The sequence below is a fragment of the Tubulanus polymorphus genome, chromosome 5 (genome assembly GCF_964204645.1).
Source record: "Tubulanus polymorphus chromosome 5, tnTubPoly1.2, whole genome shotgun sequence".
Taxonomy (NCBI): Eukaryota; Metazoa; Nemertea; class Palaeonemertea; order Tubulaniformes; family Tubulanidae; genus Tubulanus; species Tubulanus polymorphus.
Genome location: NC_134029.1, coordinates 1622258 through 1647274, shown reverse-complemented (window position 1 = coordinate 1647274; position 25017 = coordinate 1622258). Strand labels below are relative to the sequence as shown.

General features: G+C 39.3%; 4 protein-coding genes across 4 annotated transcripts; 2 read left to right on the top strand and 2 right to left on the bottom strand.

Annotated features, from left to right (window-relative positions):
• Window positions 1–53: 53 nt before the first annotated feature.
• On the bottom strand, window positions 54–3211 carry LOC141906517 (snurportin-1-like). Its single transcript, XM_074795846.1, has 9 exons — window positions 3133–3211; window positions 2795–2966; window positions 2232–2370; window positions 2036–2140; window positions 1698–1800; window positions 1451–1548; window positions 1293–1370; window positions 1067–1147; window positions 54–988 (listed from the first exon to the last, which is right to left on the bottom strand). The coding sequence occupies exons 2-9, from the start codon at window positions 2953–2955 to the stop codon at window positions 371–373; spliced, it is 1383 nt and encodes a 460-aa protein (XP_074651947.1). The 5' UTR covers window positions 2956–2966; window positions 3133–3211; the 3' UTR covers window positions 54–370.
• A 335-nt stretch (window positions 3212–3546) lies between these two features.
• LOC141906506 (uncharacterized) lies at window positions 3547–6977 on the bottom strand. The gene is made up of 10 exons (XM_074795832.1): window positions 6673–6977; window positions 6471–6582; window positions 6202–6328; window positions 5885–6121; window positions 5300–5677; window positions 4831–4980; window positions 4662–4754; window positions 4427–4586; window positions 4220–4342; window positions 3547–4129 (listed from the first exon to the last, which is right to left on the bottom strand). The coding sequence occupies exons 1-10, from the start codon at window positions 6701–6703 to the stop codon at window positions 3729–3731; spliced, it is 1812 nt and encodes a 603-aa protein (XP_074651933.1). The 5' UTR covers window positions 6704–6977; the 3' UTR covers window positions 3547–3728.
• Window positions 6978–7604: 627 nt separating this feature from the next.
• LOC141906504 (ankyrin repeat and LEM domain-containing protein 2-like) lies at window positions 7605–12175 on the top strand. The gene is made up of 9 exons (XM_074795829.1): window positions 7605–7825; window positions 7912–8048; window positions 8133–8318; window positions 8697–8885; window positions 9197–9553; window positions 9829–9941; window positions 10062–10706; window positions 11183–11314; window positions 11400–12175. Exons 1-9 carry the CDS (start codon window positions 7747–7749, stop codon window positions 11533–11535), a joined length of 1974 nt encoding a protein of 657 aa, XP_074651930.1. The 5' UTR covers window positions 7605–7746; the 3' UTR covers window positions 11536–12175.
• A 373-nt stretch (window positions 12176–12548) lies between these two features.
• LOC141906514 (RING finger protein 150-like) lies at window positions 12549–24952 on the top strand. The gene is made up of 6 exons (XM_074795840.1): window positions 12549–13205; window positions 17940–18193; window positions 19395–19466; window positions 20551–20633; window positions 20958–21054; window positions 21585–24952. The coding sequence occupies exons 1-6, from the start codon at window positions 12692–12694 to the stop codon at window positions 22017–22019; spliced, it is 1455 nt and encodes a 484-aa protein (XP_074651941.1). The 5' UTR covers window positions 12549–12691; the 3' UTR covers window positions 22020–24952.
• The last annotated feature ends 65 nt before the right edge of the window (window positions 24953–25017 follow it).

Here is a 25017-nt window from a genome sequence, read left to right as displayed (position 1 = left end):
AGCAAACACAATAACAAATCGGCTTGTCGTTAATAACAGACTTTATTTCATTATTATTATAATAAAAATGATCATTCCATTCATCATAACTCTGAACCTTTTATTGAAACAAAAAACAATCCATCAATTTGCAATCCTCTGGACCCTGCATTCCTTAGTTAGTCTAACAGCCTGGACTGTGCAGTCATTCAGATATGTGATACACAAGGATTTCTTGTGAAAATTGAATGGTCATCTGAATGGTTGTGGGTCCAGGGCTACAGACGATAGGACAAAACTCTTGTAAACCTACTGCAGTTAGGGTAGGGTCTACTACAGAGCAAAACATAAAGAACACAATTTGTGGTATTTCACAGAATAATCCGACCATTCAATACGTATCCATACCTGAACCTCTCCCACCTCTACCCCCTTTACCCCCACCACGAGCCATCATTCTAGCGTCTCCTGATCCTGATTGTCCTGCTGTAAACTGTGAAGCTGCATCGAGTGAATAACCACCTGTCCAACCGGTGAAATTATAATCTGTATATACACTATCATACGTGGTAAACTGTTGTTTATTAGTAATAGGCTTACCACGTCCATAAGTCTTACAACTACGAGCTGGTTGAACCCTTCCTTCCATTTTAGCCGGTGTTTGCGTGCTCATATTTTTAGATTTGTTCGCTGTTTTTGTTATTTCTGTTTGTTGAGATTGTTTCTGATTTCCGCTAACTTCCATCGGCTCTTTTTTATTCGCCGATTTCGCTTGTTTTCTCTCGCTGTATTTTCGCTGTTTTTTCTCCTTTTCTTTCGCTTCCTTTTCTTCGAATTTTTTAATAAATTCCGATTGGTTGACGTAGTTACTCGGAATGCGTTTCATCTGTTCGTCAGTCGCAGGTACTCCCAGTATCTCCGGTAACATGTACGGTTTCAACCACAAAACGAGAGGAGTTGAGCCGAACGTATATCGCGCCTTTTTGTGGTAAAATAACAAACCGTCGAGCTGGAAAATTAAGACGAAAACTACTTCAGTTTAAAGGGTTTAACTTCGGAGAAAAATTGAAGCTAGATTGAAACTTACCGCGACTAACATAGGTTGTGCTACTGCCTCAGCCATAGCAGACTTCGTACACGCGATTTGGGGCAAAGCTATAAACTTATACTGAAAATACGCAGACAATCATCATGGTTATAGCAGCTGAATATCTTTCGATCCTTCATTTGGGCGTAGATTGAATTGGGATTTATTTTGCCGGTCTCGGTTCGTCGAAATTTAGGCAAGGTTTTCTGTGAATAGCACAACTTACTGGATTGTATTTTGATTTGACGTCTAATTCGGGATATTCTTCCATTTTCGACAACAACCAGAAAAACCGAAATTCTGTCTAAAAATGTATCGAATTTGATTTCATTTTCACAAGTTTCGCATCAAAATAAAACCGTCTTAAACTGGAAATTAACAAACCTCAGAATCATAAACAGGATGTCCATTCCAACACATCAGATCTAATATATAATACGTCTGAGTGACGTCGTTATAAATACAATCTAAAATCGTGCTCTCTGTAAAATAAAAAAAAATCACTAGAGGTCGTCTTAATAACCGCATCAATTCATCAAGAGCGTAAAAATAGGTCACATCTCCTTAAGATTGTTGCCCCAAACAGATAAAACATAAATTTTTCAACCTCTCAATCAGAACTAATCAATACCTTCTTCTGTATATTTGACACCTTTGCGTTTGCTTCCACCAGGTAAATTAGACGGGAAACTATTTATATACAACCCACTTTTAGCGTAAGCTATCGTTTGACCCTGAAAATAAAAACCCGTTACATTTTTAGAACAGTTTTGAAAAAGTCAAAGAATTAACGAGTATGATAACAGTGTTTTTTTACTGTATTTGGTACCTTATGCTGAATGAAAAGTAAATACTGACTGCTCTTATGCACCTGATATAACACGATTATTCCTCAAATAATTTGGCCTGACATTCTAAAGTTTTTGACCAAAAACCCTTAATAGTTATTACTAGGGGATGAGCACATACTCTGGTAGTTATGACTAGACAACGCTTGCCGATAGGACACATCTCCATAATCCATTCAGTTTCTAGATCCTCGGGTACCTCCACTAGCCATTCAGATAACATCAACTATAAAAATAACGTTTACAATATCATAGTTCAATCTCATATCAACTTATTGAGTAAATTTGACTGTAGATTTTTCTGGTGAAATCTCTACCTGATTTTTATAGTTTTTTCCTGGTCTTGTATGACGTATATAGTTATCCACTTCCATAGAATCATCGTCATGATCGGGCATATCATCCCACTTACCCTGAGCTAGTCTACGTACATGCACCAGGGAATCAAACCTATTCCTACATTAAACAATAGAGATAAGTGAATTCATCTTGAAATTCTTAATCGGTTGCGAAGCAGCCAATGTTCATCCACACATCGGTATGGAACGTCGATACAGTAGGTACAAAATATTGAATATGAACCCTCCACGCTCGGTATATTGCCTGCCGAAGTCTGTGGTTTAGTTTCAAGATCAGATATTTTCACAAATCACATATTGGCGTAAGTATGGTATGCACTGATCAGATCATAAAAGCTTACCATCACCGTGACCAATGTCTAATAAGGCAAATTTACCTTATCATTAGTCTATTTGACAGGTCACAGGTCTGAGACTGAATAATTTCCCAATGCATGCATGCAATTTTAAACATCTTGGACATAGGGTGTGAGGAGAGGAGACCGTCATGTAATGGTGCATGCCTTGATGATGCTACTTACTGTTTTTGTATTTCTAATATACGTTTTCTCCTCTCCTTCTGCGAAGATCCGGTGATTTTAGATTTATATTGTGAATATCTCGGGTGAGGTGCGTTCACATCATTCTCTATATTATTCACTTTAAACGCACCCCCGAACGCGTCAGCTAGTTCATCCATCATGGAACGTTCACCTAGCGAATAAAGTAACTGAACGGATGAAATACAGACTACACATACGATGAAACTTGATAAAAAATCCGAAATTTTCAAGTTTTACACATAAAACACTATTTGACATCGCGAGTAGCATGAAGTAAATTATACCATCTATAAATACAGAACCTTTGTTATATTTACCTTCACTCCAATCTTTATCTAATTAGGCCGGTAGTGTTTTAAAAATTATTTCCTACTAATCACAGCAATTAAATTCAGTTTTATTGCTTCCATCCTAGGTGGCGCTAGGTGACGGCAATAGTTAGTGCGCGCGGCGTTTCACACCGGGTCGAATCCCAATTAATCACCAAATTAAGATAACTTGAGCACTGGTGATATAGGTAGTTCGTTACTTCGACTAATCAAAATATTCTTATCCTTTCTTCTTCGCGGCTTGTTGGAAGAGGTGTTTCGACAAGCACGAGAGAGGATGTGGATACAATCTCCACCCAGTTAGACTCACTACACGTTGCGGAGTGGAAAGAAGGAATTCAAACAACAATGAATTTCAACAAAATGTATAATTTTTTTATTCAAATGTGTCATAGCACACACAATACTAAATTATATTAAGCCTAGTTAGAAAAAATTATATCCTCCACAAACTCTGACACCAATTTATACTATCTACACTACCACTAACAATGGTGTTTCACGGCTTAGTGAGAGACCACTAATACCAATACAGTGTATACTATAAAATTGCAACATCGTAGACAGCCACGTATGCATCATTCTCAGAGGCAGTCATCAGTAAAAACAATACTATCAGATGACAAATTCAGATTGTCATAGAAACCGTTGTTTCTACCGGCGGTCACGTCATCTCCGATTGTGAACGATGATTTCGAGCTGAAATCATCAAACGTATAAACGCCGGGTTCAAGGTCGTAATCATCACTCGAGCAGACAGAATCACCATCACTACCTCGGTAATGGTCACCACGGCCCCCGCTATTTAACGTAGATAATCCTAGAGATAGTGCTGAATATAGATGTTCTCCAAGAGAAGGAGAGGAGTAAGATGTAGATAGTGTACTAGTCACTGGTTTATGTAGTGTTGTATCAGACGGACTGTGACGAATATTAGTTTTAATTCTCTTCATTTCAGCGCAATCATCTATCGTTTTGTATCTCTCTGTAAAATAGAAACAATCAATCTCAGTTCCAGATGATAAAGAGAATGGCTTTTTTCTTAATGCGCAATAATCAATTTTCATACTCTCACCGGCCCAGATCTGTAGAGATTCAACCGCCAATATTCGATTTAGTGAATGTTTTGCTTGTTGATGATTTGAATCTGCTGCTTTTTGATATAACTCTTTAGCAGAGGCGACATCCTCGGGTAAACCTGCAAATAAACATTAACAATCATCGCGTTCTAATGAATTCCGTTTTTCGATTTGAATGACTCGTTTAAGAAGACTCCACTAACCTCCTAATCCTTGCTCGAAATATGAAGCTAAGGTAAACTGAGCATCTGGATGTCCAGCATTCGCAGCTTGTGAGAAATATTTTGCAGCTTTACACAAATTTTCAGCCGTTCCCCAACCATTTTGATAACACAAACCCACATAATACAGTCCATCCTCAACCTAAAAATACATACATCATTCCTCAACATGTTGACGGATATAGAGAATATCTAGAGGAAAGTGGATGAATTTTACCTGCTGTTCAGCAGCTGATAAGAAATTTGGAAATGCTTTTTCATGATCGCAGTAAGGTTCATCTAGATACATTAAACCTAGTTGAACTTTCGCCTGAAAATTGACATTTACTAAAACAATTGAAAATTATTGATAAATTGAATTAGAATCTATTTTCAGAATGACGCACTTGTTTTAAGCCTTTTTCAGCAGCTGAATTCAGTAATGAGTAAATCTCCTCTCGATTGTCGGTTAAAGATTCATTTTTCAATAGAATAGCCAAATTGAACATAGCTTCTTTATGACCTTTCTCTGCAGCTGATCGATAGAAAACCATTGCCTAGAAAATATTCACTCCAGACATATACAAACTTAAGTAAATTACTGTACTGAGTTCCATTATAATAAGACTCGATATCGATCGATCAAGTCAGTGAATTTTCATTACTTAGGTTTATTTGGTAGAAATTTCAATTTCCCTAATTCTCAACTCATTATCCGGTCAACTTGGTACTAACTCTACCCAGTAAAGCTGAGTCAACTGTAGATCTGGGTTAAGTGTAACCCAATGGTAAGGGTTAGTTTGTAATTCTTATAAACATTTAAGTCGAATTCCACCTCAGAACTGTGGAACTGGCTCCTGGAAGACAAAAAATCACCTTTTCAGGATCTACATCAGTTCCTCTTCCGTTCTCTAGCGAAATGCCAAGGTTGAATTCAGCTTTCGCGTATCCTAAACTGGCAGCTTTCTCCCAGCAAGCGATGGCGCTTACGAAATCTTTCGTTTGTGCGTATTTCAAAGCCTCGATATTGTGTTGCATAGCGTTATAATGATTGAATAAACGACCGAGATAATCTATCGCATTTTCGAATTCACTATCAATCCGAGGAGATTGAATTGTTGGCTGCGGTTTTTCTGGAGTAAATCTCGCTCGGATTGCTTCACCGCTGCTGCTGCTGCTCGATGCATGAGTAAACTCAGACGCCCGAGAGTTCGAAGACAGGTCTGAACCAAGATCGGTAACTTTCACAAAACTCTGCAAACAAATTCCACAAATTCATATCACATTTGTTTACTTTGACAATGCAATAAAAATGTTTCAATTATTATTCAGATGACATAAGAATAATTCCAGAAAAGTATCTACATAACAAAGCACATCAAATATCTAAACGAAGAGGCTGTCTGTATATAAGGCTATTGCCTTCTTTGATCGTAAATAATATGACATGATATAACTTACTTCATTTTTGGATTTTTGTTTCAATGTCGCTAAATTCGAATGAGAATCTTCTAAATCGAAACTGTATTCATGATTGTTTGAAGAGTTATCAGTTCTCTGTTGTGGCAGAACCGAGCGCGCTGTTCGATAATTTGGCGAGAAGAAATGATTGTAAAGACACCGGAACTTTTTCTTGCGGTTTTGATCATTTCCATTAGCAATATATGATAGATGGTAACCTAATACTACAACTGCACCCTGAAATATAGAGAACACCATGTTAAGATATAGGGATAGAAAATCAATATATTTGAATGATGCTGTATTTAAATACTTACCCATCCTATGACATCAAATATAGCATTATGATGTTTGAGAGGGTTCCATGTGTTATTAGTATTTCTGTACCATTGCTCTTTTCCTGATGTATTAGTTGAGTAATGACAAACTGCTCTCGTCTCTTGCCTAATATACATAAACAAATATATACATTTGACCTGTGCAAGACTGTGCGAAGATTCGGAAATTTAGCTGTAGCCTAGTATCTAGCTGTTGTTCCTCTGTAGGGGATTGAACAGCGTCTGGTATTCAGACTAGGGATACTGACCCAATTGAATGTTTATCACACTGTTCAGATAACGTAGATTTACAGCTTGTCTTTTCATTCTCATTATGAACCTGTGTAGATCTGGCACTCCAATGTATGTTTTGCCGGACAACTGAAATGGTCAATTTTTGTACAGGCGAATTCCAGCTAAATGATGTCAAATACCAAGCAGTGGCATGATGAATGATAAATAAATTCTTACCTCTAGGGAATGATGTAATTATTCGCCACATGTTTCAGTAGTTTCTAATCAGGTTTGATGTGGAAACTCATACATTCATTAAGCATTTTTCTCATGTAATGTGTAACTCTTCTACATGAGAGACGCCATTTTCTATGAGTGGGGAATCCCAGCTTGTGAGGCGACTCTGGCACGCGTGGCTCGAGAAGTGCGATTTTTTGATAAAACGTTGAAATCTGAAACAGATACACGACTTAAAATACGATAAGCACGATGAATATTGTTGTAATAAATCCCATCAAACCATGTAGAGGTAAAATGGTAACCGGGTGTGTTGTTTGTAGGACAACACTTAGACTGGTTGCCGGTCTCTACATTCACTGCGCAGAATTGGACAGGCGACCAGTCTATACAAGACTAGACTGGTTACCGGTCTAGGACAATCCCGGCACCCGAGTCGATTTAGACTTTGGCATGCGAGTCACGGTGCCAACATCGCAAATTGTTGAAATGTGGAACCATCCGAGTGCCATGATTTTGAAAATGACGCGCATCTTTTTTTAATTCTACTGATAAATTCACTGCATTCCAGTGTCACTACGTTAGTTCTGATGATATAGATTACTATATTCTTTCTAAACATTGACTACTTATAAATTCAAAATATCACTACTGTCCTAATCCTTCACTATCAGCATCAAAAAATAGTAAACACGAATAACCCTTTTCTCTTTTGCCCCTTCCCCATTCCAATCCAGTGGCAGTGGCTTTTTGGGTCTTGCGCGATAAATGTGATAAATTCTGCTGGCCTAACCCTTGGGCCTTTGCCTTGGCCTTGGCCTTGCTTACATTTAAATACTTATTCTACTTTCATTTTCAGTCACTCACTATCAGTATTATTTAATCAGATATGACCGATAATAGGGTCAAGTCGCATTATCATGGATTTCAGAATCAAAACCAACTTCATATTCTTTGGACATATGACATTTGTGTTTTTAGTGTGCCTTTGCTGAGTGAGGATACAAAATTCAAGCCATGTCTCATAAGATTAATTTGAAATAGTCCAGAAAAGTGAAATCATTTGATCTAAAAATGGAGAATGATGGAAAGATAGAAAACTCTGTTTATTATGGGGTCAACATACCTCTGGATGAGCAAAAGTCTAGACCTGGTCAGTAGTAGTATGATTTCAATGATAATTTCATCAGGAAGTTAGAACTTTATCACCAAAGATTAAATGCACGCAATTTTTTACAGAAAGTGAACTGGTTTTCACTGAAATGTCGGAAGTTTTGAAATTCTTGAAAACGGCAAAAGGTTCACGATTTAAAACTTTTAAAACACGAGATGAAGCTCTGAACTTTGCCCTGTCTTCGGCTGAAAGCTTAATTCAGGTAAGAAATCAATCCATTTGAAATGAAAAAGCGGAGTATGTTGTCCATTTCGAAGGTGTTTACTGGTAATTGGTTTGTTTCCAGGAGGATGATTCTGAAAAGAAAGCAAAAGTTTATGATGAGAAATCGCCTTTTAAAGGCCCGAAACCTCAGGATATGACTATTTTGAGGAAACACATTGAGAATGGTGAAATTGATGATGTTTACAGAATCATCTGGAATAATCCAAGATTCCTGATCAGTAGTGGAGATACACCTACAATTCTACAGGTCAGGGTGAAATAAATGGAATTCTTACAGGGTCCAAGAACCCACAGGGGTTCGGGAAGCTGTGTTAAAGTTTAAGAATTTTTATTTCAAACTATCCAGTGTCCATTAACTGCTTATGTTATGAACAAATGTGAAATATCCCGGTATTTTGTGGTGAAGAATGCAAATTGTTAGGATGTGAACTTATGTGAAAATTCCAAGATTTAATCAATCTGAGAAGGTTCAAGCAAGGTTCAAGCAAAGGTTCAAGCAAAGACGCTACATGATTGACGACATTTTTTAGGTTGACATTTCAACGACATTCAACATTTACTTTGAGCCCTTGTACATCCTCACCACAGCTCAAATTTATTGATATTGATGGTTTGTGTTTTTTAGGAAGCGTTCCGCTATAATGCATTACATATTTGTGCCAAAAGTAACAAAGCGAATATTTGTAAAATGATTTTGGAAACATTGCAAGACGATCGGTTCATGAAGTTGATGTATCCCGACGATTCACGCGAAATTCGAACTCAACGACAAAGTTTCATCACCGATCTTTATCTAAATATGCCGGACAAAAAGGTACCGTAATTCTAATCATTCCAAGGGACACTCAAAATGCCGATTTTTTAACCGAAGGCATGAACTACAGAGATGATTTCCTATGGACTATAGCGTGCTCCAGATGAAATATGTAAAAAAATGTTGCTACTCCAATTCAAGCGATGACCACCCATTATCACTTTAACTGCCCCCCGGTATCCAATAAGTACGTCAGATATGATTTATTGGTCCCATCAGATTCAAGGCAAGCATGTAAAGGAAGAGATGTAGACAATATCTGACCTCCTCCATGAATGTATAATGTGCTTCATGAATATTCATTATTTCAGCCTCTGGAAAGTCCACTTCATCTGGCGTGTAAATTTGGTTATTGTGAAGTCGTCGAGGTTCTCTCTTTACATCCGATGATCGATAAAACTACGAGGAATAAATTCAACGAAACTCCGTACGACATCATTCTACAGAGATCTCGAATCAACGATGGAAAATCTGAACTTCGTCGCAAAATCGAGAATATTCTTGACTCGTCTCATTACGTACCGCTTTATCGATCGTACGACGATACAGCTCCTCCGTCTGTCGGTAATCCGTCTGCTGGGTTACCACTGTCTCCTGTCGCCGCTAGCAACCCTAAATATCCAGAATTACACGTGCGAGCATTTGCTGGACCAATGTCTCCTAGTCAGGTAGAGACATTTTTTTATGATGAGTGGCACAATGAACCATTTAGAAATAAAGCAGACTCTCATGATTTAGGTAGGGCGGCCACTGACCTAAAAAATCTGGAAAGCTTGAAAAACTAAGGGAATTCGACAAATTTTACCAAAAACCTGGAAAATTCAGAGAAATTTGTAAATGGGCAGAAAGTGGCCGTCCTGTTAGAGAATATTTGGGGAATATGAGATTTTTAGATTCTGAATTTTTGACATCTGTAAGAATGTAGTGTGTGATAATATTTCAGGCTGAGAAGTTTCAGAATCAGTTATCGCGAGGTCCTTTAGACAGTTCAATACGTCGCAGATATTTCCAATGGAGAAGATCGGATATTGATAAAGGTCTAGAACGTTATGGAAGGTATATTTTAAGGAAGCATTTATGATTCATGAAGTACTGTTTTACACAAGATAAATCGAGCAAATTTACAGTTGTAGTGTGGGCTACTTGGATGAACTTATTTCTGGTTTGTTTTTACAGACAGCTGGCAGAAGACATGAGAGTTCCGTGGAAAGAATACTGGCTGTTTCTGAAAAGCTTCGTCGATTTTAAATCGGAAAATGGACTCGATAAATTAGAGAAGTATCTAGAATCAATCGCCACGACGATTGAGGGACAATGTACTACGCGCATCCATACAGCGCCACCTGGCGACAAATATAGACACAATAACAATAGTTTTGATTTATCGGAAGATGAGGATAATACTTCGTTCAGTCCAGAAATGAGGTCACCGTCGTGTTATACGTGCGTTAATCAGAGTTCAGACTCGAGTTTTGATAGTTTAATCGAGAGAATGGATCAATTGAAATTAAACGATTCTATCGATAACTATGATATCGATAATGATAATGATAATATCGAGGAATGGAAAGACGCCGTCGATAGTTTAGATAATATTCTATGCGATGATGATAGCGATGAGGAGGGCGAGGATGAATTTTATGATAGTCTGTGTGAATTCTCTCAAGATGTTCAGGACAATGTTTATATTTCGACACCTGTGAATAATAAGAATCTGGTGAAGCTACGTATGAATCCAGTTGCATGCTCGACGCCGGACAATCCGCAGACGAAACCGATCCAGTCCATTGGCGCGTCTCAGAAAAAACTATTTATCGAAGGGTAAGGTTTTGATATGTGGCTGTTCAAGCATAAAAAAATTAGCTTATTATCAAGAATGGCTCCTATTTCCGTGGTATCGTAACGAACCCTACAGCAGACTCCGATTGCCTTGCATCCTGTGACACCTATAGATTTTCAAAGGCAATCTGAGAGGGTCGTCATCATATCGACTACAGTAGGAAAACTGTAAACATTTTGATTTCATCATCTATGGCATGCGATTAGTTGAGGCAATCACCCTGAGGCAAACGTAGTCTACTCAGCCCTATAGTCACTTTACTGCCGGGGTGCACACCTCACCTCCAAAAATGTCAACTTGCCCAGACATTTTATGGCAAAATGAAATTTTTTTAACTGATGCCTAAACAAGTTTAAATCTTTTCTCTAATATGCCCTTTTTTGGGCGTGCACCCATTCCTGAATCAGACCCTAGATCCACCTATAAAATATGGAAGATATTTTCATCTTTTTGACAGAAAAACGCCGACTAAACTGGATGTAGATGTGATGAGAGCTGTTCATTTAGAACAAATAACTGCTGACAAATATCCATTCATAGAACGATGGAAGATGAGTGTGACTTCTTACAGCGAACAGGAGATGAATAGGTCAGTAATCATTGTAGACTTTTTATTCTATTTATGACAATAACAGTTTCTTTGAGAGTTAAATCTGTTATATTTTTTCCCACAGTTGGCCGAGTCCTGCTAATGTAAAACGAGCTTTGAGTCGATACAAGGCCACAAATGAACTGGAAACATCTCCGAAGAAGAATTTGATGGAATCTTTTCTTTCTAATGAAGAGGCATCAGTTGGTAGTGAAAGTTGAAGTTGAAGTATCTGGGTTGTTTGACTAGATTCAGTAGTCTCTGGTCCACTTGCCTCAGATTTTCGGAACCAATTAATTATTAGTTCTTGATTAGCTATTTATTGGCGGAGCACATGTTGTCGTCTCTGTGGCAAGCAGCTTCCAGTCAGGGCACTTGATAATCAGAGGGTAAACATAGTTTACTGCACATATACGATTTTAGCTCCAGGGCTGGGTTTCATAGATGTGGCCGAAAAATAGTCCCTGGGAACATTTTAAAATTTGTCAGTTATAACCATGGTTTCTCATTGTTACTATGGTGGTTGTTACCCAAATTGAGGATTTACCCCTAGGGATAACTTTGATACTCAGTCTATGAAACCGAGCCCTGGTGTTTGCTTGTATTAGAAATAATTTCTGCCTAGGATTCACCCACTTGGGACTTTAGTGGGCATGGTATCTTTGGACCCCCAGTTCTTGTCAATGGTTTTTCAACTTATAAGTATTTTATACTGTACTTACTGTAAACCAAGAAGGTGATTCAGATGTGTTACTGGGTCTAATTGTTATCGTTGAATGTTTATCTGATTGGTGCAATGATCAAAAAGCAAATTTGCTTAAATGTCATTTATTACACACATTCTTTTCTAATAAAATGGTTTAGTAGTCAATATTTGAACTAATAGTTTATTCTGATGATTGTTGGGTTGAATGTGGAAATGGATCTTAGTTTACAAGTGGAATACCTGGTATCAATATTATGGTGGCAAGGAATAATCGGGAATAATCACAAAAAGGACATCAGAGTTCCTAATAGATAATTAGACAACAAGTGTTCACTCGAAGGGCTCAGCTTTGAACAGAATTCCATCAAATATGATTCTTTAGTTCTAAGAATAAATATTACATGTTATTCTTGGCCCGATAAGGTGACGTGCCTACAAAATAACCTTCTGGTGGCGCCCTCTACAGGTTACGAGAGGGCCATGAATGAATGCGGTCACGTGGTACAAATGACGTCACGGATCAAAACATATCGTTGTATGTAAAGACGTATCGAGAGATGTCGGGAGTAAAATGAGTCGTGATATTTACTGAGATAGCGCTGTTTATCGGTTTACGAGCGGCGGTAAAGAGGTATCTGTGAATTCAGCAAGGTTTTCAGATTATTTTAAACATGAATTTATTGCGTAGCTTCTGTTCGATGGGTCGATTAATCTTAAATACGTTCACGATCCTGTTTATATCTCATCATACAAGATGGTGGACTTTGATGTTGTGGTGTTTGATGCTGTGGCAGAATTTAGCCGTAGAATTTTATTGTCGCGCTGAGAGTGAAAATATGCCTAAGGAAATAACAGTGGCGCACATCAATATAACGTGGCACGATAGTCAAACGGGCAAAATCACGTACCACGTGCGCAAGGACGGGATATTCGGTACGAATGGTAAATTAGCGGACGATTACGGAATGTTGGTGCACGTTCGTAACGGGAATAAATCGGACGGATGTACACCTCCGAGTAACATCCCGTCGAGCGGACGTTGGATCGCGTTAATCGAACGCGGCGATTGTCGATTTCACGTGAAAATAAACAACGCGGCGAAAATAGCGAACGCTTCGGCTGTGATTATTTACGATAACGTAACGGATCATAGTTTACATAATCCGACCATCATGGAACACGACGGTAAGATTCAACTATTCATTTATCATTTACTGCTTTTTACTTTAGTTTTAGGTTTGGAAGTGGATTTTGAGCCGATGCGGTATTGTTACCCCCCCCCCCCCCCCTCTCCCTATGGATATAAATAGGGAAAGTGCATATGCGCATTTGTACAGGTTAGGATAATGCTGATATTAGGCGTATACTGTAAAATGAATTGGGGTTAGGGAACAATAATTTGCGCTTGACAAAGGTCTATATGATGTGTAATATTTTGTTCTTGTAAACACTATTTTGCCCTGATTGGTTACAGGCATCACAGGATTAGATAATTCGAGAAAGCGTCAAATCAGATTAGTGATAAAATGGGATTTGAACCCAGCATGCAGTACTGTGCGCTAGTGTACTGTTCTACCACTAGACGACAATCAGGGTTCACCCCGCAAATATTTCAGCTCAAAACGGTTAAGCAGAAGATTTGATAAGATTTGTTTATGATTCTGAACCCAGGTCTGACTCCCAGAGTAATACAGACATTTCAAACAGGCCCGTAATTAAAGGTCAGAGCATTTACTTGAATACTAGAATAATGCCCAATCGGCATAATATCCTCTTCCTTAAAGGTTTAACGCAATTTGTCTTTTCATTTTATTGTTTTGTAAAGTATCGCCCCCTTGCGACTTAATCATGCATGAATCAGTACGACATTCAGTTTGTACCCTACTCTATGTATTTGGTTGGTTCCCTTACTGTATACTGCAAACATGTTGGTTCTCCTAGAGGAAGAACCCCCTACTATTTTACATCTTATCCCTCTTTTACGTCCTCTCCCACTCTTAAGTTTCTGATATTTAGTATTTTTGCTATTTCTATTTCATTCGGTTTTCTATCAGAATTACTGCATCAAATGTTTCCCCCTGGAGTCGATGATTATTTTGCTGATTCTTTCAATTATCAAAATCATCGTATTCATTCCACATCTCATAGAGGTGAGTTTATTCAATAGTAGACGCACAGTATACACCGGTAGCCAGGGCCCGGACCAGCGACCGCAGTATACACCGGTAGCCAGGGCCCGGACCAGCGACCGCAGTATACAACGGTAGCCAGGGCCCGGACCAGCGACCGCAGTATACACCGGTAGCCAGGACCCGGACCAGCGACCGCAGTATACACCGGTAGCCAGGGCCCGGACCAGCGACCGCAGTATACACCGGTAGCCAGGGCCCGGACCCGGACCAGCGACCGCAGTATACACCGGTAGCCAGGGCCCGGACCAGCGACCGCAGTATACAACGGTAGCCAGGGCCCGGACCACCGACCGCAGTATACACCGGTAGCCAGGGCCCGGACCAGCGACCGCAGTATACACCGGTAGCCAGGGCCCGGACCAGCGACTGCACTATACAATGGTAGCCAGGGCCCGGACCAGCGACCGCAGTATACACCGGTAGCCAGGGCCCGGACCCGGACCAGCGACCGCAGTATACACCGGTAGCCAGGGCCCGGACCAGCGACCGCAGTATACACCGGTAGCCAGGGCCCGGACCAGCGACCGCAGTATACAACGGTAGCCAGTGCCCGGACCACCGACCGCAGTATACACCGGTAGCCAGGGCCCGGACCAGCGACCGCAGTATACACCGGTAGCCAGGGCCCGGACCAGCGACTGCACTATACAATGGTAGCCAGGGCCCGGACCAGCGACCGCAGTATACACCGGTAGCCAGGGCCCGGACCAGCGACCGCAGTATACACCGGTAGCCAGGGCCCGGACCAGCGACCGCAGTATACACCGGTAGCCAGGGCCCGGACCAGCGACCGCAGTATACACCGGTAGCCAGGGCCCGGACCAGCGACCGCAGTATACACCGGTAGCCAGGGCCCGGACCAGCGACCGCAGTATACACCGGTAGCCAGGGCCCGGACCCGGACCAGCGACCGCAGTATACACCGGTAGCCAGGGCCCGGACCAGCGACCGCAGTATACAATGGTAGCCAGGGCCCGGACCACCGACCGCAGTATACACCAGTAGCCAGGGCCCGGACCAGCGACCGCAGTATACAATGGTAGCCAGGGCCCGGACCACCGACCGCAGTATACACCAGTAGCCAGGGCCCGGACCAGCGACCGCAGTATACACCGGTAGCCAGGGCCCGGACCAGCGACTGCACTATACAATGGTAGCCAGGGCCCGAACCAGCGACCGCAGTATACACCGGTAGCCAGGGCCCGGACCAGCGACCGCAGTATACACCGGTAGCCAGGGCCCGGACCAGCGACCGCAGTATTCACCGGTAGCCAGGGCCCGGACCAGCGACCGCAGTATACACCGGTAGCCAGGGCCCGGACCAGGGACCGCAGTATACACCGGTAGCCAGGGCCCGGACCAGCGACCTGGAATTTAGTTAAAACTGGGCCCTGTATGTCACAGGTTTCCGCGTGGGCAATATTTGATTACCCGTTCAGAACTCCTGAAATTATTGAGTCATTCATTATCGCCTCATCTCTAGCCAGCGCCCACCTGTCTTCAACATCTCTCACAACTTGTATTTAAGGTGCTAATTAGCTTTATTTGAGTTAATTGTAACATGAATATATGCATCAAATCTGTAGGTGAAAAATAACTGTCCCTCCCCAACTGAACAGGCATCATGGAGGTTTAGACAATGATAACTTGAGGAGATCGTATATAGTTGATACTAGAACTGCTACGCCGGAAACCGCTATGTTTCGATGTTCGTTGTTAAATATTTCGGGCTTCAAGTGAAAATTCACGCGTAAAGCAATAGAGCAGCATGCTTCAAACAAAACAATATCAAGATTAATCGTTTTAAAATTCAGCAGATTTTCGCGGGAATGATTCCACGGTTTTTTTTTCTCTTAAGTCGTAGAAAGTACATGAAAATTAGTGGGCAAACAATTTTTTCCTGTCTATTTTGTTGCAGCTATAATATCAGTACGTGGTCGAATGCATATACATCCTAAACTGGGGTCCCAATCTATTTATGGTATGTCTCTTTCGTGTGTATTCGTAACATCATTATTATAGATTCGTGATTTTGTTTCTATCCAGTAGTATTTAAGGACAGCTGTATTATATATAGTTTAACCTACCCCCAAGTTCTCGCTTAATTCAAAGAGAATTATAAATTACCTCCACGAACAATTAGACATTATATTTATATACCCTTCTTGGCGCTTTTCATCGGTCAGTGTTTATTGATGCATGTTTTGTAGTGAATTGATTATATGTTGTTTATTTGGAGCCGCGTGTACTATTTGGGACCCTGGTCCCCCCTCGTGTGTATCCAGCTATATCAACATTCATAAACAGTGTGCTTTGAATAGTAACTTTACTACAAGGGGGTTTTGATTATATAGGGATAATTGAGACTGTTACACGCGTCAAGTGTTCATAACTTACCTCCCTAAGCAGCTACACACTCTACTCTACTAGCCTCGTTGCTTTTAGTTATAGCCGTGATGTAATATTTTCACTCTCTCTACTGTGAACTACTTTCGACGTTGTTTGTTTTTTAACACGAATCTCTACATGACCGTAAACACGTTGTTATTCATTCGTTATATTTAAAAAAAACAAGAGAAATGAATACCGCCGGTAATACCGATATTCATTTCGTAAATAGTTGATAAAACTTTGAAACGAAAAAAATAATGTTTGTTGTTTATGGATGAAGTTCGACCTTCCGTCGGTAATTATTCAATGATAACTATATTTATTGTTTATGTAGGCCCTATAATTTCGCCAGAGTTCTCGCTAGGATCCGAGGGTATGTATAGATTTATGTAAGCCCACTGCAGGACACACTTATCTTCGTTATCTGGAATTTGATTCAGTTATTTTTATTTATAACTGATATAACCTGACTGGTTATCTAAACCGCTGATGATATGATATATTCACGCGGAGTGTGTCCTATGTAAGCTGTTGTTTATTTGTGTGCCTGTATTTCTTTTTGTCGTCAGTTTTTCCACATTTCGGGTTTTATTTCGTCGATACCGTGGACTTGCGACTGCTGCTATTTAGGTAGATATAATTACGTTCAATTATGTTTTTTGAATTCGAAGTTGTTCTTTTAACAGATTTGTAGGTAGAGTTTTTAGTAAGGTTAATGTTGAATTGATAATTCAGTCAGTCAGGAAAGTTGTTAGTGTTTGCTGTTTCTTTGTACAGTGTCAGATATTCTAAGATTCAATAGTGTGTGTTTGTCAGTTGTTGTACGGTCCATCCCCCTCTCTCTTCGTTCCATCCATTCCATTGTTTTTCTATTTTTTTTTTTTATTCCCAGGGAAACGATTGAACAATTTTACAAGCGATATTCCGTTTTGATTCGATTTCATTGATTTGAGATATCTCCAAAGTTTTGGTTAAATTGTCATATTTAAGTTATATTCGAGCTCTCACTCCATGGTGCCTGTATCATCAAAATTGTGACGACGAAATTCGCCCACCTCACTCAAATATGAATTATCTGAATTGTGTCTAGTATTGCCAGGGTTCTCAGGGAATTTCAGATCGCAGAATTCTGACTCTTGTCAGGAAAATAATGGACAAGTCGGGGATTTGAGTCTCTTCATTGTTGTTGTTGCTGGTGAAGAGTGACGCGAGGAACCTCTCGATAAGAAACAACCCTCACCGAGGATATCTTATAATTCATCGATGGAATTTTTGGTTGAATGAAATATTAGAGAATTATGAAATGTATTTAGATTCGTTATTGATATATTTTCAGTGGATGATGTCGTCTCTGTTTTCATCTCGAGAGAATCTGGTTTATTCATGACGAGTGTGATGGCTAATAATACTAAAGTGACAGTTTATATAACGCGTGGTAAATCGCACCCTTTACCTCCGACTAGTATCAATAAGACGTCGGTTTTATTCGTGTCAATTTCGTTCATCGTTCTGATGATTATATCTCTTGCCTGGCTCGTGTTTTACTATATTCAAAGATTCCGGTACGCCCACGCGAAAGAACGACTTTCGGTAAGTTAAACTTCCAATACGTAGTTTGTTTAGGAAACGTGCTTGCAAAATTTACCTGAAAATACTCGGCGTTGCGTCTATGACATGTGTCGATCCAGGAGCAACAGTTTCGAGGTCTTTTTTTAAATATTCCAAAAACTGAATAGATAATTTAAAATGGTGTTCTGGTTCAGTGTCCTTAAGAAAAGAAAATAATTTTCCTGAAATAATTGCACTATTGTTCTAAATACATTAACGATATTTTTGATATTGCCCTTGAAGTCGTTAAGGGCTGCTCTAAGTATTGCGGGTTGTACGTACTTCATGATGAAACACCCTCCCCCCCCCCAAACTCGAGGATTTCTAACGTGTCCTCTAAATAGCAAACTACGATGATTAAAACGCTGCTTCAGTTGTAGCTGCTGCATACAGACAGACAGAGAGCCAGTTGACCGCAGCAGCAGCAGCAGCTATCTATCAGTGTCTACTACTCGTACTACTACAACAGGTTGCGAGAAAATGTGCTATTTTTGTTACCATGGTAACTGGTGTGCCGTCTGTTCGATGAATATATTATTGAGATGATTGTTGAGAGTAAACTGTGTCGCTTCGAGCCTCGATCCTAGTTAGGTAGTTGTATACTATACCCTCTACTTCACAAACAGATCTGGGCACCATTTTAAAGCCCCACTAGCTGTATTTAAGCCCCAGTCAATGTCAGACAAGGGGTTTATCTATGAACTCATGGTGCAGTGAAGAGCTTCAATGATTGAAGCTGGAATTTCTTTATTTTCTCAGTCGATTGACCGATTCGGATCCCCATTTTTGTCAGACATCACGTATTTATACATATATAACTATTTTGCGGTCAAAAATGTGTTTTGGGTTCTTCCCTTCTCAAACCAGTCAGTTACCTAACTTCTACGTGAATTCAGTTAATCATCAATTGATTCGAGCCTCGGAGCTTGTTAGATATAAACACCGAACAGATATACTGTTTTGGGTTGTAAGCGGTGTTCAGAAACTTGAAACTGTGAACAAAAGTCACAAAACGAGCCAGAAAATTGTAACTGATTATTGCTATGGGTTTCGTCTTGCTGTATCTCTTGTTTTCCCAGGAAAAAGTCGAGTAAATTGTGTTGTTCAATATTTCTACATACAGTGTGCAGTATATATATATGTGTGTACATAATTACAGTTAGTTCATATTTTCTTCTTGTAGAGACGACTGGCAAGTGCTGCGAAGAAAGCCATAACTAAAATACCTCTGCGCGCCGTTAAAAATGGAGATAAGGTATTCATGCCGCTGCTGTTCTTACCGAGCATGATGTCACTAGTATACCATTATACCATTATACGTACCCCTCTTACTCCAAACCCCGATAAATACACTTTTTAAAAGTCTAGACTAGCTGCTGCGTATGTGCCGCAATCATATAGCTATCTATACTACATACATGATGATTAGCATATAACATCAATCTACGCGTAAATATCATGATATTTTCTGAGCCTCCATCGATTTCAATAGAGAGAATATTGATATAATCTTTCTGCGATATGCGTACATGTTGGATATATCCTCACACATTCTTCTCATATCTGATAATGATTTCCGATATTTTCGCGAACTGCTTACGCAATCGACAAAAATTCTGCTTTTTGAAATGGATTCATTTAAAAAAAAAAAAACGCGTCCAATAATAAGATGAGTCAAAACATGCGTTTGTGAGTAATAAGCCTATTGAGTTAAGGCCGGGAATGTTCAGTGCTGCAGGTGTGTTCGCTGATCTTTTTTACCTGAATTCAGCAGTAACACTATTCAATAGTAATACAGAGAAGAATATGTGTTTTACCTATAGAGAGTTTTGTAACCAGCTTGAACGAATCAAGTTGAACTCTAGTGCGTCGTGTGCGCGTGCTCTAAAAACTCGAATAAAGGTTATCAAATTTCGGCTTATTTTCAATTAAGAAGACTATCTATGTCATAATGAATGGAGCCTATTGTATCTAGAATGAAATGTTTTAAGAATTTTGGCATGAATCCAGAAGTCGTCATCTCGTGACTGGCTCTCCCATCATACTCTCCTCTCTCATTGGAATTTCAAACACGCGATCCATTCCTACAGACATATTATATCAGCTTTACGCCTTAGCAAATTATTGATTTCTGATCAATCAATTGATCTATGTTAAAAAAAACAGTCCTCTCTCTCTTTCCCTCTCACTTCTCTCACTCTTTATTACATAAATCATATTCAGTAATATTTATATAAATCTCTATAGCGTGTGGTGTAGTTTTCTCACTGTTTTATGTGATATTCAAATGTTGTAGAAATGAATCATCATTGAACGCTTGTATTAAATTATATTTTTAGGAGACAACCCCAGACTTTGATCCATGCGCAGTTTGTATTGAGGGCTATAAAACACATGATGTAGTACGCATATTGCCGTGCAAGTAAGTATGAACGCACTCCTGCTGCCCTCTACTGGTATGATCTAGATTTATTAATTAGACTTTAACCAAAAATACATGAAGAGGTTTGTAATGATAATGTTATTTCCACTAACTCTGTTTCATATTGCATTAATTCAAATGAATCAACTAGGCATCAGTCGACAGGATGATGACCTTGTTTTGAATAGCCTTTAATGGACCAGTTTGTGACCAGTTTGTGGCTCGCTGACCAAGTTCTGGTCAGTCGGTGTCTGTTTATTGGCCTGTCAGACATGTTTGTGCGTTTGTGTTTGGTTTTGATGAAATATTTGTTCATATTTTTAGACATGTATTTCACAAATCTTGCGTCGATCCATGGCTGTTAGAACAGAGAAGTTGTCCTATGTGTAAAATGGATATTTTAAAAGCTTATGGCTTCCATGTAAGTAAATAATGCCCTCAGAATCGAATATCATTTAGAACCAGTTGAGATGTCCTTCAGCATCCCTAACCTAAGTAACACCAGCTGATGAGAGGTGTAGCCAGGATCGGAAAATGTAATAACCGATGTACCAAATGATTTTAAGTAACGAATAGCCAACGATGATGGCGTGCCCCGGGCAACGACCCATCCCTGCCCCGACTGCCCTGGAGTTAGTGTCAGACGTCTCGGTGAGATTTGATTGGTTTTCATGAAATCTTGAGGCAAGCGCTTTTTAGAACGATTGCGAACTCTCCACTTTTAGATAAGTCTGTCAAAACCAGTTGCGCTGGTGAAAGTCAATTGTTCTCATAGTAAAAAATTCATCGCGATGAAGTCTATATTGATTAAACATCCTGGATCCAGTTCCACAGTTGTGTAACTTCATTAGTTCATTTTCAATGAGTTAACTCTAAACTCACAACTGTGGAACTGGGTCGTATATTTGATCCGACGCGTTCATTGACAGTATTGAATTATTCTGTACGCAGGTTAACGGAAGTTGTGAAAGTGTGAATAATCGCGGCAGTAACAATCGAGTTGTGGACGTCGTCGCCGATACGAACGATGTAGAAACAGTAGTCGCAAATACTCAAACGACTCTTACAACTGATCATTCATCGGCGACTCCGACGAGAGCGATGCTCCGAGACAATGACATCATAGACAATGATGATTCCGATACACACATTCAAGTATTACATTTAGAACCTCCCGATATCGAGTGTCACGATACGACGACGCGAGGAGCCGTTTGTTTATTATCCGATCAACCGGACGACGATGAAGAGACCGTTTTAGAAAGCGCGCGTTCGAGCGAATCCGACTACTGTAACGAGATGCAGTCGTTGATGTCGTCGTCGGATACCGGTAACAATGTCGCTGGCATTCACGGACAACAGCAACAAACCTTGTCGAAAGTGTGAAAAATAATTCGCGCGGAAAAAAGCCGGCGGGTTTAACTTACTGCCACGCGAGTGAGGATGAATAATTCACCCGCTGCATCTAGAGTCGCAGAGAATCAGACCTCAGCGTTTAAAGCAACCTTACAGTGTTATTTCGGTGTTATTATTATGTGTTAACGGATTCGAAAAGTAAGATTTACGTTTTAGCGCACTTAAGCCGAGTGTAGGTGAACTAGCGACTGTCAGTGACGCGATCAGTTGTATCTGGTCACAAATGAACGTGATCGCCAGACTAGTCAATCATGAGAAGAGTTAAGGTCGGTTGTGATTGAGAGACAGTTGTGTCGCGTTGCAGAAAGTACAACTCATGTGTAGGGAATTTCCGCAATGATAATGAAAAAATGATATAAAATCCAAAAATGTTTCATGAGGTAGTATTTTATTCGACGTTTCGACTAATAGTCTCGTCAGCGAATAAACTACTACCTCGAGATACATTTTCGGACATGATATGATATTATTTTTTTGTTATTATTGTGAGATTCTCTATAGACTATCGTCACAATGCGGATATAGTGTTTTATCAATGTATTACATGTCAGCGGATCATCGCCGGTGGTCGCGGAGAATATCGCATTGCACCGAGTCGCTGACAGTCACAGGGCTGACCTACATCCGGATTTTCAGAGAGTGATCATCGGTGACCAGTCAAACAAAATAGATGATTGGAATACGCGAACGATGGCGGATAAACAGAGCAGCAGCTGCGGGATCGAAATATATCTCGGTGCGGACTGCTCCAGCGAATTCCTAATTCTTATTTTACTTGGAATATGATTAAAGCTTGTAAAGCATCTATCGCAATTCATTGCGGCTTCGGGTGCAGATAATCATCACTTCAAACTTAAACAACGTAACATTATCGATTAATGAAATCATTCGGCAAATTATTAACCGTATTCCTCGCCATTTCTTCTCGTTACGGTAGAATCATCATTCATCGATTCCTGTTTAAAAGATATCAATCATCGCGATGAAGAACGATAAAAAACGCTGTACTTCGTTCGCTGCATCCCCTTCAATGAAATCATTTTACTAATAATTAGCTTATTCACTTTCATTGCATTTATTAGTATGAAACCGTTAAATCGTTACTACTGACTTTTGCTGCTCAGATTTGAGATGAAAAAAAAACAGGACTCCGTTCCACAGATTTGACTATGAGTTAAATACAGTTAAACTCGAACCTAAATCGTTTATTTGTGACAATCATTATGTTGATGACTTATCAAAATAACGAGTTACAAGTCAAATAATTGAATTAGAAATGCGAATTGGGAGTCCAGAGTGATATGAAGACATATCCCAATGATGACTTACACTTAGACAATTGCATTGTATACACAAATTAGTACTCAAAATACTGAGGACTTTTGTGATGTAATTATCGTAAGTTTGAATGTAATTGAAATTTAACTCGATGCGTTGCGTACTAACTAAACTTGCAAATGTGGAACAGAGTCCTGAACAAACTGGAATAGAAGTCTTAAGTTGATTATTAGTATTTCATTTCAATCTGAATCTGTTTTTGATTTACTGATGTAAATTATGAGACTAGTCCAAAATGACCTGCCATATCTGTTAGACTGTGGAGTATCCAGTCCATGGATAAATCATAAATAGAACCCTAACTTTTAGTTTAACCAGTTCACGACTGGATACATTAATATCGGTAGTTTCTTCAGTAGTATCAGTTGTTTTGCTCCCTATACTTATTTATCCATTTATGAACTTGTATCTCTCTCTCTCTCTCCTCTTTCCGTGTAGAGCTGTGTCAACTTCTTTCTTTTTTATTAAAAAAAAATCTTTAAAGAAAAAACTCTGCCATGAATTCTGTAAAAATGTGTCAGTACAACATTAGTCAGTTTTATCATCATTGTAAATATGTCATTTCATGTTCTGTACAGCTAAATGTATTATTATTACTATTATTAATTATTATTATTAACAGTATGATTGATATTATTATTTTATTATGTGAAAAATAATTTTAACATGCAAGGTATATGAACGAGATAAACGTTGACCTGCTCAAAATGTGCTATAACGAAGAAATTATTTATAATAGTTTAATGTCGACGGAATTGATTTTGTTCAATGCGGCGTATTTCAATTATTCGTTGTTAAAGATTGTTTTCATCGAAAATTCAAATCATGATTAATCTTTTACTCTCATGTGTTCAACTGATGGTTTATTTTAAAAAGAAAAACTTTGAGCAAAGTTTTTGATAATGTGTGTAATCAATGGCAGGTATCAATCCTCAGTCCTGGGCCCATTTTTATAAAAGATTTTACTATTAAATTGACTTAATTTCTTCTTAATTCAATTTATGTTTAATCAATGAAATTGCAAGAATGGTGATAAAGTATTGAAAGTGTGAGGAGGTGTAGACACCAGGGCTCAGTTGCATAGACGTTGGAGCAAAATATCCTTGAAGCATTTTGAAATTTTATCAGTTATTACCATGGTTTTCATTGTTATTATGATGTTTAATTTACCTCTAGGGGTAGCTTTGATACCCAGTCTATGAGACCCGGCCCAGATTGATACCTGTTTTAGGTTCAGCCTTTATTGTTAGTTATGGCTACAATGTAATAGAAATACACTACATCATTCATTCAACGTTGCCCCATTCAATATTACATGTTTACAGTGTATCTCTAATTGTTAATTGGTAATTAATATTTCTAATATATTTATGTTTGAGGTGCCTCTTCATACGACGAGTTCATGTAGAACCTGATTAAACTGCGTAAGAATATTTCCTGATAATGTCCTCCTCTTCCCGAACTGTCCAATCACTGTCTGGACAGTGTTCAAATCATTCATGTTTCATTCTTAAAAACAAATTTTTTTAACACAAAACTAAATTATGTCACGCATCAATACAAATTGTTATATATATACACGTATAGTTGTTATTGTCTGTATCCTACACCTCGCCGGCTGGGACCCTTC